The sequence below is a fragment of the Ischnura elegans genome, chromosome 6 (assembly GCF_921293095.1).
Source record: "Ischnura elegans chromosome 6, ioIscEleg1.1, whole genome shotgun sequence".
Classification (NCBI taxonomy): domain Eukaryota; kingdom Metazoa; phylum Arthropoda; class Insecta; order Odonata; family Coenagrionidae; genus Ischnura; species Ischnura elegans.
Window position 1 is genome coordinate 92367713 of NC_060251.1, and position 18606 is coordinate 92386318.

The 18606-nt window shown below is 35.0% G+C and overlaps 2 protein-coding genes across 3 annotated transcripts in view; one reads left to right on the forward strand and one right to left on the reverse strand.

Moving 5' to 3' along the window:
* Positions 1–15542, forward strand: part of LOC124161181 (diacylglycerol kinase delta) — a 444246-nt gene extending 428704 nt beyond the window's left edge. For both annotated transcript variants that reach the window (XM_046537414.1, XM_046537415.1), the window contains 6 exons: positions 149–336; positions 1313–1419; positions 3563–3741; positions 6120–6237; positions 9247–9342; positions 10714–15542. In XM_046537414.1, coding sequence (XP_046393370.1) covers positions 149–336; positions 1313–1419; positions 3563–3741; positions 6120–6237; positions 9247–9342; positions 10714–11178 — 1153 coding nt within the window. In that variant the 3' untranslated portion in view covers positions 11179–15542. The remainder of the gene's footprint in view (positions 1–148; positions 337–1312; positions 1420–3562; positions 3742–6119; positions 6238–9246; positions 9343–10713) is intronic.
* Positions 15543–15945: 403 nt separating this feature from the next.
* The window catches only part of LOC124161182 (NAD(P) transhydrogenase, mitochondrial-like), a 33245-nt gene continuing 30584 nt past the window's right edge, over positions 15946–18606 (reverse strand). The window contains exons 20-21 of the mRNA XM_046537416.1: positions 17778–17958; positions 15946–16385 (exon numbers count right to left, since the gene is read on the reverse strand). Of these exons, the coding sequence (XP_046393372.1) occupies positions 17803–17958 (156 nt within the window). The 3' untranslated portion in view covers positions 15946–16385; positions 17778–17802. The remainder of the gene's footprint in view (positions 16386–17777; positions 17959–18606) is intronic.

The following is an 18606-nucleotide window of genomic DNA, read 5'->3' on the forward strand; positions in this document are numbered from 1 at the left end:
GAATATAATGATGGCCATGCAAAATAGTATCTATGATTATGTTTTCCTTATGAATATGTATTTACCTCAACGGGAAATTTCTGGTTGAGGGAATAGCTGGAAATGTTAGAGTTTGCATTAATTTGTCATAACGTCTGTTCCCAAACAGCTTCATGGGTGGAACCAACTTCTGGGGTGGAAGAAAGGAAGAGGACTGTTTCTTAGAGCAAAGTTTCGATGACAAGGTGTTGGAAGTAGTTGCTGTATTTGGTTCTGTTCAAATGGCTGCCTCACGTTTGATCAATCTTCAGCACCATAGGATTGCACAATGCCAATCTATACAAATTACCATCCTCGGTAAGTAGCTCCTATATCCATTTGTGACTCAAGCCATTTGTTTGGCCCATCCGATTTTTTTCTAAGTTACCATACCTAATTACCGAAGTATAGCTGTGACGATTGACTAAGGGCTCGAATTTTTTTTATTTAGAATAGGAATATGCATGTTGATATAGTAAATTTAATTGTTAAAATCCATTTCCTTGTCTATTATGAAGGTGTAAAGGTTAATTTGTGCATTGGTGTTGAGAATAAGCAAAAATAATTATTAATAGATATTTGTCTGTTCCCTTTTTTTACTGATGAATCGGTTGAGTTGATCATGTGATGAATGAAATTAGCATAAACTTTAACTAAGACTATTCCCTGAAGGTTCCAATTGCTTAAAGATAACTATTAAAAATTAAAAATAAGCTACATAAATTGGTGGATTTAGGGGGGGGGGGGACAGGGGCTCATGTCCCCCCAGACACTTAAAAAGTAGGTAATATTTTTAATACGGTTATCATTGCATTTGTTTTATTTCGTGTATTACATTATGTATGTTATTAGTGATGTTGTTTCGCATTCATATGAATTGTGTTTTTCTTTTGTTTTTTATTGATTGCATTGTTGTAATGTTTGAAGTTTAGAGAGAGACGTAATAAAAAGGAAAAGATAACCTAATATGTATCTGCACTTATGTTTGTCCAGATAGAAAGTTTTAAAATTTGGATTTCAAAAATTATGCAATTCCAATTTTGTTGAAGTCATTGGGTGAAAAATTAAAGTTCTACCAAAGGGTCTTCAGGACTAGGTCTACACTTGACATAGCTTGACACCTCTATTAATGATTCAATCATTTACTGCGCACTGCTTAAGATATGATATTTCATCCACAATATTTACTGTTAGGGAATGCTAATGTCTCCACCCACCCCTCATCATCTTTTCTATCTCGATGGTTTGATCGCACCTTCTAACTTAGGTTAATCTCTTTTCCTTATTTCCTCAGGTGAAGAAGGAGTGCCTGTTCAAGTGGATGGTGAAGCTTGGGTTCAACCACCTGGAATTGTGCGCATCATTCACAAGAATCGAATGCAAATGCTGTGCCGAAATAGAGTGAGTGTAACAGTCACACCCAAGAATATAATAATCACAGCTTCCTTTCTTCAAAGGCTCTGTAGCAAGTCCAAAGTTTAAAATGAACTTTATAAGATTAGATTTGTGAATTTCAAATTAGGACACCCCATGGTATTTTATGTTTTGAATAATTGTGAAATTAAAAAGAATTAGGGGGGATCGGGTTGGTGTGGTGGCTAGAGTGTTGGCTTCCCACCCGGCGGGCTCGGGTTCAAATCCCGGCAGTGGCAGAGAATTTTCAGAGACTGCCCTATCTCTGCTTGAGTGTTGTGTGGAGGACATTTCAAGCACAACACTCCGTCCATCGGATGGGACATTAAGCCGCGGTCCCCTTGCCGACGCCGGGTTTCTCTCCACCCTTCCTTCCATACCCGACCCTCATGGCGCAAATGACCTCAGGTGTCGGTTGCCTCCTCCAAATACCATACCAAAAGAATTAGGTAACCCTTTCGCACCGAACGTGGAGTGGAGCAGATGGGCATTTTCATATGCAGAAGACCTAACGTCGGATATAGCTGTTGTCGATTTTTCAATGCAAACAACATCAGCTCCAGCGAATGTGAGGGAAGGGAAGTGACTGCTGAGGTAGCAATTGTTGGATGTATTCTGGCCCTACCTAAGACCCAGCTTAGGACCTCTCCTCGGCAATTAAGCCCAACCCAACCAATCATTTATGATTATTCTCTCCACAGGAATCCATTGCAAAGTGGTTATACTGTCAATGGTTCTTGCAATGATATACATATTTTGTTGAATACTACAATTTTTATATGTACTTTGAAATGAATTTTTCGTGTTGTTCTGTGCGTAATCAATTTTAATCGAAATTTTATAGTTAAAAATAACGGATTACGATACTAAGTAACGGTACTAAGACTACATAAGGATTTCTGGACCTTATGTAGTCTTAGTACCTTTCATTCACTAACTTTGTTTTTATTAATGCTGGAAATCCATCGAAAATTCCACAATGCTTAAAAAAAATTAAGTACAGCACACTGCCAATTATTCGGGGTAATGATGGGGAGAGACGGTAGGAATAAGCGGAAAAAACAGATTATTTATTTATTTCAAAAGCCCACATACAGCAATTATTGCCAATTTTCAGTGGCATTATAACAAGATAATAAATAATATATAACAAGAAACAAAATACATACAATGTTACGGGAATCAGATCAACCTAAAATATGCCGTGAATCAAGTACATAATATGTAACACAAACTTTCAATTAAATGTCTTATAATGTTCATAATTTATGTAAAACAAACAATGTATTATTTATGCACTTATTATGTTATTTTAGAGAGCTTCCTGGACTCATTAAGAGCTTTCTTCGCCAGATCGTGAAGTTTTTAGTGGCGATAACAAGGTTTTCCTCATATTATTACGGCTCCATATAAATACTGGTTTCGAAAACCACACATCCGCAGCTGCGTGATCATGGATATAGAAGAGTATATTATTGAAAATCAAATGCAGTATTTGGTTGAAAAAACACTGGTAATGCAATAAGTTGACAGTGTATTAATGCCAAGATAGGTCTAGTCAAGTGTCGGGGGTAAGGGACAGGTGCCCTATTGAGTTGGGTCCCAAATCTTAGGGACAAAAATACCAGGGTAACACCACCCCATAAAAGAGCTCCGCACTGAGAGGTTTCAAATATTCTTATGCCACTCGAATAATGGAAAACATTTTCCTATTGTAGAAAAGGGTTAAGAAAATACAAATAATTTTTAAGCTATTTTTCTTATATACAGTTAATGAAATTACGCACCGTATGTTTGCTATTCAGAAGTTTTATTAATATTATTGCTTAATAATATCTAAATTAATAATTGTTGTTAAATAAGTTAATTCTAAAAATTAAATAACTTTTTCTAAGTAATATTTTCAAATTTTGCCATCCCCTAAAATCTGCCGCCTGGGGTACGTGCTCCCTCTGCCTTGCCCTAGTTCTGGGACTGGATTTAGGGGAGTTGTAAGAATGAGTTCCTCATAGAATGGTTTAAAAGTCCTTCAGTATATTGAACTAGTTTTTAGGTGGAACTTTAGAGATCTCTTTCATTTATGATGGAATGACTACCAGTTTAAATATGTCTCTCCAAATCTTTCTTTCAGGCCCTGGAGACTTGTCTAAGATCTTGGGAAGAGAAACAGCAACGTGCACAGCTCCAGCACTCCTCCACCAGCAGCACCACTTCAAGCCTCAGTTCACAAGGAAACAGCGTGAAGCCCTTCTCAATTGAGGAAGGCCAGCTCCTACTAGGATTCATAGAGGCAGCAACTACTCTCGTAAAGTAAGTGGAAGTTGGATCTTTCTGCAGAATCAGTATTCTAATTATTTGTTCTCTTGAGTGAATAAAACTGTAAAAAAATAGTCTACCCTCTTAGGAATATTTGAAGACACAGTGAGACTGTATGGTCAGTATGTATAGGTTTTTTCATGATGTTTGGTAGGGAAGGTGGGTATCATGGGAAGATGATAGCCCAGTTAGTGCTGGTTTTGACTACTAACTTATGGGTTGTAAGTTCTAATTCTGGTAGAATCCGTAGGACACTCCCAAGAAAAATCCTCATAGGGCTAGGTGGTCCAGGTAGAGAAATTGGCCCCTCTTCCCTGAATATGTGTCATTCACACATTTTTGTATGCTCTTCTTTGGCTGGAATGACCTTTATTCTTACCAATCCTAGCCAACCTTCAGGTGGAATCACTAAGCAAATGAGTGAGCTGTTCTTTATGGAAATGCAAATGTTCAAAGTTGAATACAACAATTCAGAGTCATTTGAATTCTTAAAATTGCCACAGATATTGAACCCTAAAGTTTGGAAGAAGGGACTTTCATGAAAACATTTCGCTTTATTATATCAGTCTACTGTTATGCCATTATTATTTCATGCACTACTTTTGCCAAGAAGCAGCCTCTTCAGCTGTAGCAATGATCTATGAGTTGATGTCACTAACAAGGTGGTACACAAACATGCAAATCTCTTTTTAAATTTTAAATCATTAGGTTACTAAGTGACTCTATTACTACAGATTAATTCTGTGATATTGATTTAGAATAATTTTATGTACTCATTTTAAATTACCTAATTCGAACCTAGCTTTAGTTTCCCATCAATCAATTTTGAAAATACCCGAGGAAGAACCAGACCCCAGGAATCAATGGTCTTATATCTTCCTAAGGACAAGTTAATAGGGATGAATGGCTTGATAGTGAAATTGCTCCATTTAAATTACCATCACCAGTTTTCTTATTTCAGTGAGTATGTACATGAAGTGCTAAAGGCTGTACGAATTGGATTCCTGAAGATAAAATTTATTGCTAATGAGTGGAGATCTAATATATTTTGGCAATCTATATGTTTGCCTATCTAAGCAACAGAGATGGGATGACTTATTTCTGTACAAGAGAGGAATAAAAACAGGTGTCCAACTTTAAATTATGCAGAATTATCCAGCAAAGTTGTTCGTAGAGCTTTATGCAAAGTATTTACACTCTTGAATCAAAATTGAGTGCATTATGTACACTGTTAATGCAACTATAGTTGATCCACTTTACCATTCCTATGACCTTCTATCATGAATTTTCACCATGCACCAAGTAATACCTTTTGACTACATTTCTCCATGCCACTTCTTTGAATATTTGATTTATCGAATGGGCGTATGCAAATGTCCCTCATCAGAGTCTCTCTTCAGAATTTGTAGTTTCCTTAATTTAAATAATGAAAGATAGTAATTCTCTCTGATCATAAGGTTGCGTATAATTACAGGATCATACTCATTAAATTTGTACAAATCAGCATTAGGAGACATGCGAAAGATATAGAGTCACACCTCACTATTTTATGAATCCTTTACTGCTGTAGAACAACTGTGATTATATTGGTCCTTTTTAGTTGATTCAGTAGATTTTGTCAATAGAGATGTAAATTTAATCAAAGTTTTATGTACTTAACATTTCTTTCTTTACCAATTGAGTAGATGTGCACCATGTCACGAAGCACAGTTGTAGATGCACTGCCTAACATGAGGTATTATCCAAATTTTCAAATACTATAAACCAAATTTTGCCTAACTTTTATGGATATATTTTGTGAAGAACAGTAATTATTATGCTTCAATAAAATTTTCTAAGATCCAAAGAAATTCAAAGATAAACTGCGAGCCACATTGCGCATAAATAATATTACTCGTTTGTGGGAGTTGCTCAACAAACATTTTTTCGTAAAAAGTTCACCGTCTGGGATATATTATCGAGATTTTTAGATATTTCTTATTGAATGAGTAGCATTTGCACACTAATATGTATGGTAAAAATTTGTTTATTTTTCCTTGTGCCTTGTGAAATCTATTATTTTATCCTAATGACACGTCAGGTTTAGAAGCCATTGAAACAGGCACTACATTTAGAGGATGCATTGTCCATTAGCCACAATTTCTTATTTTTACTGGTAATCTATTTTTCTCCAAAGATTAATTTTTTTTTTCATAATTAAACCTCTTTCAACAATCACAATTTCAAAAGGGCACATTGTCAATTTTATATGTATGTTTTTTAATGAGTAGGTACATACATATTTATTTAATTCAGTAGAAATTTTTCCTCTCATATTTTTTGTTTTACTATAATTTTCTGATGATTTTAACTAAAAGAATGTTGTATTGCAGGTGTGTGAAGCTACTCACCATCAGTCATCCTAGCATAAAGGCTGACCTATATGAAATGGCTGCAGCCACTTCAACACAACTGGAGAAAGTTCATCCCGGAGGGAAGATTGTGGAAGGGGTAATTCTTGTATATTTTTCCCTACTTCATTTTAAAAGTTCACAAAAGCAATTAATATAACATGGACAACTCATACAAAAACGATTTTAGAAGAAAATAAGGGAGATCAACACATTTTTGGACAAAAGTTAGGGAATTTGTAATACAGAAAATTTTCTCAAAAAAAAAAGCAATGCAGTGTTTGTAAAAAGATTAAAAAAGAACTTAATGGATTAAGCAGATATATTGATAAAAGTTTTCTTCTGGCAATAAGTTTGCCATCAATTTTTACTAATCTTAATGATAGTATCTGCTTTCTTACTTTTAAAAAAATTGTGATTTTGTGGACAAAATTCAAATTATTGAAGCTGAATTATTTTACTTGACAAGAAAATGTGAGGGAGAAACTCATTCAAAGAAACAGACAATATATGAGTCTGTATGTTGTGAAAAAAATTAGCTTCATTATGGGAGTACCGGGAAGTACAGGAGAGTTGATCAGACACTTGAGGAGATAAAAAGCAGGAATTTTATCTGAATGTTCATTAATACATAGTCTGGAAGAATTCATCAACTGTTAAATGTTCTCAGTGCCATTAATAATAATAATAGTTTTATTAGCCAAGAGAACCAATACAGATTAGTAAATGGTATAGGCTTCGTCAATACAATACACTGATGAATAACATGGGATGATATATCAGGTAACATTCACATAAAAAAGTATACATTTGGAAAGTTACATTTGTCACAGCATAAAATTTTAAGTACAAGCACTGCTCATAGAATACGTTTACAAATGTTTTCTTTACAATAGTTCATATATTCATCAACACTATACAAGGTATTTTTAATTAGGTATCTTTTGAGATTCACTTTAAAGAGTTCAATTGATGATAAATTTCTTAACTGTTCAGGTAGAAGGTTATAAAGTTTTGTTCCCTTATGGAGAGGACCATCACTACTCCTTTTTGTCTTTCTAGGAAGAACATGCAGGTAGTCTTTTGTTCTTGTCATATGCGAATGGTAGTCAGCATTTTTTGGGAGAAAATGTACACGCTTTTTTATGAATACCATTAAATTCAGAATGTAGAGGGATGTTACAGTCAATATTTTATGTGTTTCAAAGTGAGGCCGACAAGATTCTTTATATTGTAAATTTAACATAATTCTCAAGGCTTTCTTTTGTAGAATAAATATCTCGTTGCTATTGCAACTGTCACCCCAGAAAATAATACCGTAAGAAATTAAGGATTGAAAGTTAGCATAGTACACATGTTTTAAGACACTCAAAGAGACACTTGAACGTAAGTGACGCAGTTGATAAATAGTACGTGACAATTTGGAGGCTAAGGTTTCGATATGTGTACACCACTTCAAGGATTTTTCTAAAGTAATTCCAAGGAAGGAAGTGTTATTTACATAAGAGATTTCAGTATTGAATAGTTCAATTTTTGGTGGCTGTTTACAGTTGAAGTTCACACAGACAGTTTTTTCCAGGTTGAGAACTAGCATACTACTTCTCAGCCATAGCTGTATACGTTGAACTGTGGAGTTTATCTTTTCTTGCAGTTCTTGTGAGTTAGGGGCTTGCACCAATATACTAGTATCATCAGCAAATAATATTGTTTTTACTTCCTGTAAGTATGCAGGAAGGTCATTTATGTATAATGTGAACAATAATGGCCCTAATATTGAGCCTTGGGGTACTCCAAATTTAACTTGTTTCGTGGTTGAAGAGAAATTATTTATATATTTTGTATCTGAATCCAGGTAAGATATTTGGACAAATTGGTACCTGTTTGTCAGATAAGATTTTAACCAAGAATAAGCTACTCCAGTAATACCATAATTTGAAAGGCACCGTAACATTATGTCATGGCTAACAGTATCAAAAGCTTTTTTGAGATCGATAAACAACCCCACAGCAAGATTATTTTTGTCGAGAGCATTAGTTGCCTCATTCACAAATTCAAAAAAAGCATCGGCTGTTGATTTATTGTGGCGGAAGCCAAATTGGTATTTGGATAAACTATTGTTTTTATTCAAGAAACCTATAAGGCGATTGTACATTACCTTTTCAATTATCTTTGAAAAACCTGAAAGTAAGCTTATAGGCCTATAGTTATTACAATCCTTTTTATCTCCTTTTTTGAAGAGAGGGTAGACTTTGCAAATTTTTAATTGCTGAGGGAAGGTACCTTCTGATATTGATAAATTACACAGATAGGTAAGTAGGTTGACAATGAAAGGAATAGAGTATTTAATAATCTTATCTGGAATGCCATCAAAGCCTGATGACATTTTGTTTTGGAGGGAGAGGCCGATTTTTAAAATTTCCCTTGGGGTGGCTGGGTAAATAAAGGGTGCACTCTTTAAATTAGCTTGTATAGATAACTTGTATTGAGGATCTTTGGTAGAATGAGTGTTGCTGAATACCTTGGCTCCTTGAAATATTATCAATTACTATGTATACACCCAGGTTTTTATTAACATAGTTATCTTGTAACCTAGGATAAATTCCCAAGCCCAGTGGTGCAGCGAGGGGGGGATTTTGAGGGTTTTGGGGGATAAACCCCCCCTCCCCCCCTAGAGCTCCAATAAATTTTTAAGTTTAATCCATTTTACTTAATTGGATTGATATTACTAATAGAATAGTGTAAGGATTAATAAAAATATCCCTCAGAAAGCCGTAAAACTCACCATTTTGAACCATTTATCTTAAAATTGCACAATTTATTGATCTTGCACCTACCGCTTATCTAGGAGGGTATTCCATACCCCCACATATCCCGGTATTAGATGCACCTAAACCTCCCCCCCCCCCCTCCCCCCAGCCTTAATTCCTAGCTGCGCCCCTGCCCAAGCCTATCTCTCATGTACGTGGAAGGGATTTGGAGGGTATATGTACAATTCCAATTCAGTGCATGTCAAAGGTGAAGGCTGCACTCAAAGATGTATATTAGTAATACATATTATAGAAAAATTAAATCATCCAGTTTAATACTTCCTTCATTTTTAATTTTCTAGCCTGACTTGAGGCTTCAGCTCACAGAGCTGCACAACAGTGTGCGTCAGCTGCATGAAGAATCCTGCACTGTCCTCAGAGAAAAAGCACAGCACTTGGTGAGTTTAAATTATCATTATAATTTTGATGATTTAAATGGCATAATATGAGATACACAATTGGCCCCTTCACAAATTTTTTAATTGCTGATTCTGATGGAGTTTTATAAATAAAGAGACCTCTAATTTTACATATTTCAATCTAATACCTTCTTCAAAAGCTACATGTGTGTGGAAAAAAAAGTCAAAAGGCCTTAGCCCCTTTGCCTCTAACTTGATTACGTTACGTGCTCTTGCTGAGTGGGTTCCTACTTTTCAGGTAGACTTGTCCTCCATGTATCAGTCTAGCATAGTTTGTTGTTGTTCACATTCAACTCACTGACTCTGAAACAGTGTGTATGTGCTCGATTACTGCCCATTATATTTTCCGGGGTTTTCCCTCCATTTTTTTAAAACCCTTGGGCTGTGGGAGTTTGTGATTTTAGCTATCAGCCTGTGTGGGAGAGATTCAAGAAATATTTTACCCCTCCGGCCTGGCCATATCTAGCAAGGGGTGAACCCTTATTATTCAGGGCGACCCTTTCTACTTTCTTACCAAGGGTTGGGCCTAAATTTAGGCACATATCATCGGTACATTAACAGGATGGAGCAGGTAGGAAACAGTATGAAATGGGTAGTACGTTATGAAATTAGACAGGAGACACCATCTGCCATGAGGGTTGACCTGGGAGAGCTAAGCCCCTTAGCGATCCTTATGGTGAAAGCGAAAGTGCCCAAGTACAAGTGCATTTGGCTAGCAATAAAAATTTTGGGAAACTACAGCAGATATTCAAACAATGGTCGAACATTTAAAAACATTTTTCCTGTTGTCACTGTGTAAAACTTATAAAAACATTCCCGCAATCCATGGGTTAAATTCCCCTGACTATATGAATTGCCTAAGTATTCGCATTTAGAGATTTCATGGAAAAGTGCAGAAAAGTAAGCCGTGAAATATAGTCAAGCAGTAAAAGTATCTGTAGAAATAATGTCAAGTAGCACCAAGGCGGCACTTCTTTGTGCCGCCCAGACAAGACGTCAACAAAATGTCCAAATTGCCACTCAAACACAAAAAGGCTCCACAGATTCAAGCAAAATTCTCATCTTTGCTTCCTATATGGAGATTTTCCCTAACCCGAACCTAATTTCGGAGTTATGTCTATGATTTCTCTGATGAGTAACCTTAATAGCGTAGTGGTCCGCACTGTGGCTAGCAAAGCCAAAAGTCCGTGGTGTGGTTCACAGTCCAGGGGATTTATTTTTTCTCATGACAATTTATGTGAATTTCACCACTGTTCACGCAACAGGATCATAATATTACACAATAATAATCCTTTTGATGAATTTCCTCAATGCCTAGTGATGACACAGTTTTTCTAATTGAAATTCCAGTCCATAAGGGAGGATCTGGAGTCCAAACTAAGCTCTGCCCTCTCGAGCATGGAGCGTGAACTGCAACTCTGCCAGAAAGATGGCAGTGGCTTGGTTCACCTTCAGCCTGGAGGTCGCAAGGGCAGTGACGAAGGGAAGAAGGGAGGCAAGGCCCCGCCCTTCTGGGCCAAGCTGAAGAGGGGAGCCCGCAGCGGGGGAAGCAGCGATGGCTCCTCCACACACTCATCCTCACCCAGCTTCGTCACGTGGGGCACGGAAGAAGTCAGTGCCTGGCTCGATAGACTACAGTTGCCGGAATACAAGAGTACATTTGAGAAGCACGACATTCGAGGGAAGGAACTCGTTGCTCTTGGCAGGCGGGACCTGAAAGAGCTCGGGGTTGTCAAGGTAGGTCACGTGAAGCGTATCCTGGCTGCGGTCCAAGACCTCCAGCAGGGGAAGGACACGTCTGGGCCGGCAGAGTGAGTGAAATCGGTTACGGGTACTGAACAATGGGTCGATGACATTGACGACGATGATTGTAATTGAAAAAGAAGGTAAAGATCATTTTTTTTGTCATAAAGAATAGCCCAACAAGCATATTCTAAATTGAGTATGAGTGTGATCTCTAAATCCTTTTCGAGGTTGTTACTTTTCCTCAAAATGGTAAATGTAGGTACCCGTTTTTATCCAGTGTGTCTTCAATGACCGTAAAATAAAAAGAAGCAAGTACGAACCATGATGAGAAGGATGGTTCGGTGAAAATTTGTCACATATTTATTGTGTCAAATGCAATATAAAAGACATTGAAAAACAAAGGTTTTAAAGGCGTTTCAAATGATGTCGTTTACGAATCAAAACTATAAAGCAATAAATGTACTTCCTAAGTATTCTTCTAAACTGCTGATAAATGAAAGGGCGGAGAAGTGAAGTTTTTCTTCTAAAATTTTGGTAAACTGTCTGAATTTCGTAGTATTCCTTTCATAACTAGAAGTTGTAAGATAGAGGTATTTTTCATGATATGATGTGAAAAATTTGTGCATTGAAATCTTTGGGATCAAGTTATGAGGTAGGTTGGCAAGAAAGCATTTCAGAATATGCAATATTTCTATCCAAGGAAACATTTTAAACTACCTATGAATATTAATGATAATATGAACATGGAAACATAATTTCAGGTCTTAAAAATAGCCATGACAATCCATTTTATTATTTCAGACTTCTAAAATAACTACACATGTACCACTAGGTTAATCTCTGGCAGATGGAAGGATTTGTGGTGGCCAAACAAAACTATAAGCAAAGTAGCATAATTATCTTGTGAAAACAAATATACTGACAGAAATAGTGTCCCTGGTAGTGATCAACTATAATCCATTGCCATTCAGTTAACTTCTTATCAAGCATTTTCTTCCCAAGTGTTGATTTTTCTGCTCTTCTATGTCCGTCTGCTATTTATACGCTTTCCGTTTCCTACGGGAAAGCACACCCCCTAATAAGGATACAGTTGTCATGGCCCGTAAATAACTTTTCTCATGTTGAATAAACACAGGAGTATCATCCCATGTTTTTCAATCACACTCATAATGAATCAATATTTTTTTCGTATTGCATTGATATTTAATTGATCCACATGAATGTCATAAAATCATGAAAGATTCCTCTCTGAACTGTTGATATTTTTTGTCATAAAGTTATTTCATCTGATTATGTGGCCTTCAAAGATTTTTATACAAAAAACTATAGGGATAGAAGTCGTAATATAGATGACAAGCCTCTATTTATGCATGGTTTTCATGCTTCGTAAAAACCATTTTAGAATTCCCAGTATACACTTGCTTACTCATTGATCCTGTTAACTCATTCAAAATTTTTCTGTGGGAGATAAAAATGAAGTGACAACTGTGATGCTGTTTTGTATCTCTTTCCTTGTTCCTATGACTCTGATGAAGAGGTTTCCTTTCTTTTTTGTTATATAGTGCCTGAAAGGATACTGTATTTTTATTACTATCGGTACTGTATTTCATACTCTTTCATTCTTTGATGGTGCAACCTGGTTGTGCCTTAAAGCCATCTTCCCTATCAATCTTGCCTTTATACAAACCCATCTGTTGGAACCTATTGTTCCTTCCCCTTGTTGTAACCCCAACTTTTACAATCTTCTAAACTGTCGTAAATGTGTAGCCATTCTAAAGAAAAAGCTGGGCTCTGGTAGTTGGTTTGAGTAAGTAATTAACTAGCACTTCCTAGTGATAGTAAAAAATAGAATAATGCTGGTATGAGACAATATTAACAAAGGTTTAACTGATGATACTATTATACTCTCAAGAAGTAAGTTATTCCATGTTAATATTACTAGATTGTTCACATTTATATGTTTAAAAAAAGTCTTCTCTATGCCTTCCAAAGCATTATTTTACTTGAGTTCTTTGTAATAACATTGAACTAGTAAGTGAAAGTTTTGATATTTAAAATTAGTACAAGAAAAAATTTTTCTACCTCTTGGTGTGATAGCGGAGACAATCTGATATTTGTGAGCGAATGTTATGAATTGTCATAAATTTATCCTCCCGATTTCATACTTCCCTAAATTGAATGAGATTACCTTCAACCCTAAGCTTTCAAAGCTGAAGTCTTCGCATCCACAAGGATTCTTTCGAAACACTTTCACTAGTAAAAACTGTGGGGCCAACAGCTACCTTTCCCTGAAAATTGTGCCTCTCTGCACAGCTGAGTGTGCATGTTTTCAATGCAATGGCGTGAAAATGTACTTAACCTTGAGTAGCATCTCACCAAATATTTGAGGTTAATGCAGTGTATATTTCAACCATTGTACGTTCTCCGTGTATCCTAAGACTGCTATTTTTCTGTGATATTGTACGTTGACTAGCATTTTTCATGGTACCTCATTGTGTGCCGTTTGTAATTTTTGTGTAAGATGTATGCATTTTGTCTTTACATATCATTATGCTGATTCATTTTTATTTTCTGATAAAAGCTTCAAAGAAGCAGATCTTACTATAAAGTATGGACGTCTGTATTGTATTTAATCTGAAGTCTAGTCATACACTTAATTTAATAATAAAATTTGAACCGTGCAAGGAATTGCTTTAAAAAGCTAAAAAAAAAATCACCAAACGCACGCATTGCATTTCTTAAAGTTATCTTTTTAGCTACCAATATTTAACACGTAGAGTAATCATAAAGTATTCTTCATAAATACAAGCCCTTTGTAGCATATGACTCTTATGTAGATGAATATTTAAATTATTATAGTGAGTAAGGTTTTTATGTAATTCGTAACTGTCCACACAGGAATCTAGCTGATCTTTTCACAGAGCCCTATCTAAAGATTCATTCTAATCATAGGAATAATTTCAGAACATTTACTAGAAATAACGAATTTGGAACTGAAAGGAATACATATTTTAAAAATGTTTTTCAATCACAAGAGTAAAATATGTACAATATATGCACATCGAATGAATTTCCAACTGCCATATTTCATTTTCATTTATTTCATACTAAAAGTAATAAATTCTGCAATACTATTTTAACTTATTGAAAATAAAAAAGATTTGTCGACTTGAAAATCTACTTTTCATGATAACAATGTTATTGATTCCAGATGGTACGAAATAATATATTTAAAACTAATGAAATAGGTAGGAAGCATTTTAAGAGGGCATTATATTATTGACAAATGAAAAATCACCCAAGTAATTTTAAAATATCAAAGCTATTTTATAAAATAACAACATAAATAGGGTGGTAATTAAATTCCTGCAATAAACCAATTTAAAAAAGGAATTATCAAATATATCTATCAACATTAGGAAAATTTTCCTTTTGAATTTTGGGTGGTGGCTATCAGGCTTAGAACTAACTGTACATTTGTTAATTTATTTGACATTTGGGATTTAACTAATACAAGCATGTCGTATGTACCAGCAATACTTCGAGTTTTTTCATTTTCATTGTTGATTGATCAGAATGACATATTTATTATCAGTATTATAGACTCAATAAATATTTATAGAATTTTTTCAAAAAAAAAAAAACTACCTTGTGTTTACCAGGGTAGAAATTTTCTCATTTCCTAACATGAATGTACAGGCATGGCAGTGAATTTTGATACATTCTTTATAAACTCCCAACGGCGACATCATGAAGCCATAGCACAATCTTCATACTTAAATTGGTTTTTGTTATTCATGACTTAGCTAAATGAAACTGGCTAAGCAAATAAAAAATGTGGTTGTTTTTGATTTTTTCACAATTTATAAAATGCAATAACGATGCTGTTCCATTACATCATGGTGGGTAATGATAAAATGGTAAAATCCTTAAAGAAAATGTGAACCAAAATTTGGAGAAAATTTCCCATCGATGTTAAATTGTATAAAAATCTCCACCCTATTTACTATCAACGTGAAACAGCATTGTAATTTCATGAAAACTTATAAGAAAACATATGCTTCCAGTAGATAGCTACGTAATTAGTGAAAATGCTTCAAGAAATCATAAGTGAAATCATTCATTATTAAATTTTTGGCACATATTTCAATATACCTTCAAGTATGTATATCTGCACATAAGACAACAATAACTGAGCACAAACATTCCAAATATTTTAGCATTAGACAACTAATTAATACGATCATGCTCACCAGAGACATAGTTTTCTAATGTTGTTTAAATCTGTAATGTATTTCAGATTTAACCCGTTACTCACTGAAGTGTATTGTTGGTCTGTTATTTGCTGTTATTGAGGTTTTAGAATATATGTCAACCTTATGCAGTGTCAATTGTTGATTTCTTTGACAAGAATAAAAGAAAAACCACTCAAATTCACTGATTTATTTCCATTTTGTCAGCTGTACATGTTAAAAAAAATCCTTTTAACCTTTACAACGATAATTTTTTCCCTGAAGAAGTTGTACTCGATATTGTTTTTACCAACATTTAAAATATCTCACCAATGATTAGCAAAACAAAAATAACAGCAAAACTATATATTACACAAAAGGTATTCAAATTTAGGTGCGTGAAATTGCATTGGTCAACGACAAACTCAAGTGAAATGCATAAAAAACAACATGGTCATAACCATTTCATTTTGCTGTTACAAGAACATGATGACCATAGAGATATCAAAAAAAACATGAAACATTAAATGCATACGTACAACATTTCTGATCAATGTTATTCATTAAAAGGATACAAAAATAATAGGATGTTTTTAGCTTAAACTGCACAAAAGTCTGGTGCAAGTCAAAATTAGGCTTTATGTCATTTGCTATAAAAACAGTTCATGAATCGTAAATCATTACTTTTTTCCTTAGATTGATATGAAAAATCCAATGAGACAGTTATCCTATACAGATTGATGACTTCAAAAAAACAAAGGAAAATAAATTTTTGAAACAGAAATGTGCCTGTAGTTCATGTCATTTGAGAATGACAAAGGCTCCATTATTCAGCCCTATCTCTCCATTCCAATTACCTCCCATGAATTTCCTGTTCACTTACAGCACTAAACAAGTGATTTTGGCTAACGGTGATTTAATTTTCAAAATGTGCCAATCCTTCTGGTAACTTGTTTGTGAAACAGTATAAGTCTCTATACTCAAGAAATTCATTTCTATCCTCTTCCTTTGCCAAGATCTTATCAGGAAATATAATTTCCAAGCCTGAAAAATGAAGGAAAATGATTGAAAATAGAGCATCACTGATATTCTCCACAGATATTGCATTATTCAAGGCAGTTCACGTTTTCCAATGACAATCATAGTTAGTTAACCCCTTCCACTCCAATATATTTTCTGAATATCATGCTTCTATCCTCTGTTTATTGTTTCTGCGGTTCTTTACAAATGGAATGGTAGGTAATGATATTTAGTAGTTTGTAATCAACGTTGAAAAGTGAAACAAAAAGTGATTGTTAAACATCAAGAACACTGTGTAATATTTCTAACCCTGCCGTGTGAACGGTGGTGAAATATACAAGAATTGCCACGAGAAATAATTCCCCTGGACTGGGAATCGAACCACGGACCTTTGGCTTTCCCGGCCGATGCGCAGACCACTATCCAGGTTCTTTAATTCCCATGGCAATTATACTAGGCTCTCAACCGGTTGTGGCTACTTAGAAGTCCTTTCTCCCTCGCGTTGCCATCCTTGATGGACCACGAGGACCTAACACCTAGTGCCATGAGCCTCGGTATAATTGCCATGGGAATTAAATAACCAGGATAGCATAGTGATCTGCGCATTGGCCCGGATAGCTAAAGGTCCATGGTTCGATTCCCGGTCCAGTGGGAATTTTTCCTCATGGCAATTCTTGTATATCAAGAACACTGACATTGCTACTTGTATAAAATCATACTATTCCTTCCAGTGCATCATACTTCATGAAATATGAGTTCTTTAGGTACATTATGGATGTTTTAATATTGTTAAACTTTCAAAATATTTATATTGTTACCCTAAATAGCACTAAAATTATATAAATCTGGTGAAGAGCTAGACTTGCCATAGCACAATTTGGCATTAGAAGTTCATTTCAGAAGCTAGACTCATCATTTCAGCACAAGGGGTTAAAGCTCAGTAGCTCGATAGGTGGCCAAAATTGACTTGCCAACAAATAGTCAGTAACATTTTGGGTCTCTTTATTCATTACTTTGCTATTTTGTGTTTATGTATTATTCAGATTTAAAAAAAAATTATTGATCATAACTAAGTAATATTCTTTTTTTCCAAAATATTTCATGTCGAGAGCTACAAAACTCATAGTCAGGTTGCATATTTACCCTCTGATTTCTGGTTTTTTTCCATCTACCACAGCACCGGTGTCCTCGTCCTTTTTCTATTAAATGTTCCTATCCCTTTCTTTCCTTACCTCTGAATTTATTTTAATATTTATTTAAAAAATATTTAATAATTAAATCTGCTTTCCACACACAAAAACAATAATTAGCGAAAAGAGGAGTCACAGATACTGAATCAATGGGTTGATAAATGAATCATTTTTAAGTTACTTTTATCACTTGCTGTTCCCTCAGCATAAATGCAAGTGAACGTACCTCTATTTCTTTTCCACAAATGCTTTTAACTAGCATCTCCATACTTTTGCTTGACAGCATTCAGAAGGGCATCACAGGTCTTCTTTGCATCACCAAGCAACATCGATGTATTAGGTTTGTAGAAAATTGGATTGTCCACAGCTGCATATCCAACTCCTAACGACCTCTTCATTACAATAACCTGCAAAAAACATACAAGTAAACAACTTTAATAGGATTTCTCTCCTCCAGTATTTTGGGTTATACATATGTGTTTTCCGATTATTTGTGCTGCCTTTCCCCATCATTATCGCAGATAACAGAGAGTTTGCTGCCCCTAAAAAAATAAATCTTTCACAGCATTTCTAATAGTTGATAGCAAAATGAAAATGAACATTTTTTATATTACGCACCTGGCTTCAAACTATGGCATTAAATGTAGAAATTTGAATGATTCTTTTCACTTTAAAGCCCTCGCATCAGAGGGGTTTGTCGTGGTAATGTGGATTGCAGCACTAAACATTTAAAATAACTAGTACAGTTTATAGCAGTATTACGAAAATCATTGCAAAAATGGACACCAGTAGATGTTCTGACAGGAATCGCTATATTGTGTGAAGACGCCAGATTAATTTATTAAATCCACACACAATTCCTGGCATGTGCAAAATGTGCAATAAATTTATACTTAGCTACACATTTAAATGACAGAAAAATAAGTTCCAGAAATGTCCTTCAACAATAGGCACTTGATTTCCTCATGATTTGACTCAATAAGTCTTAAGATTGTTCATGACTAGACAACTAAAGAAATACAATCTTTTTCACAAGGTCCTTATGCTGATCAAAA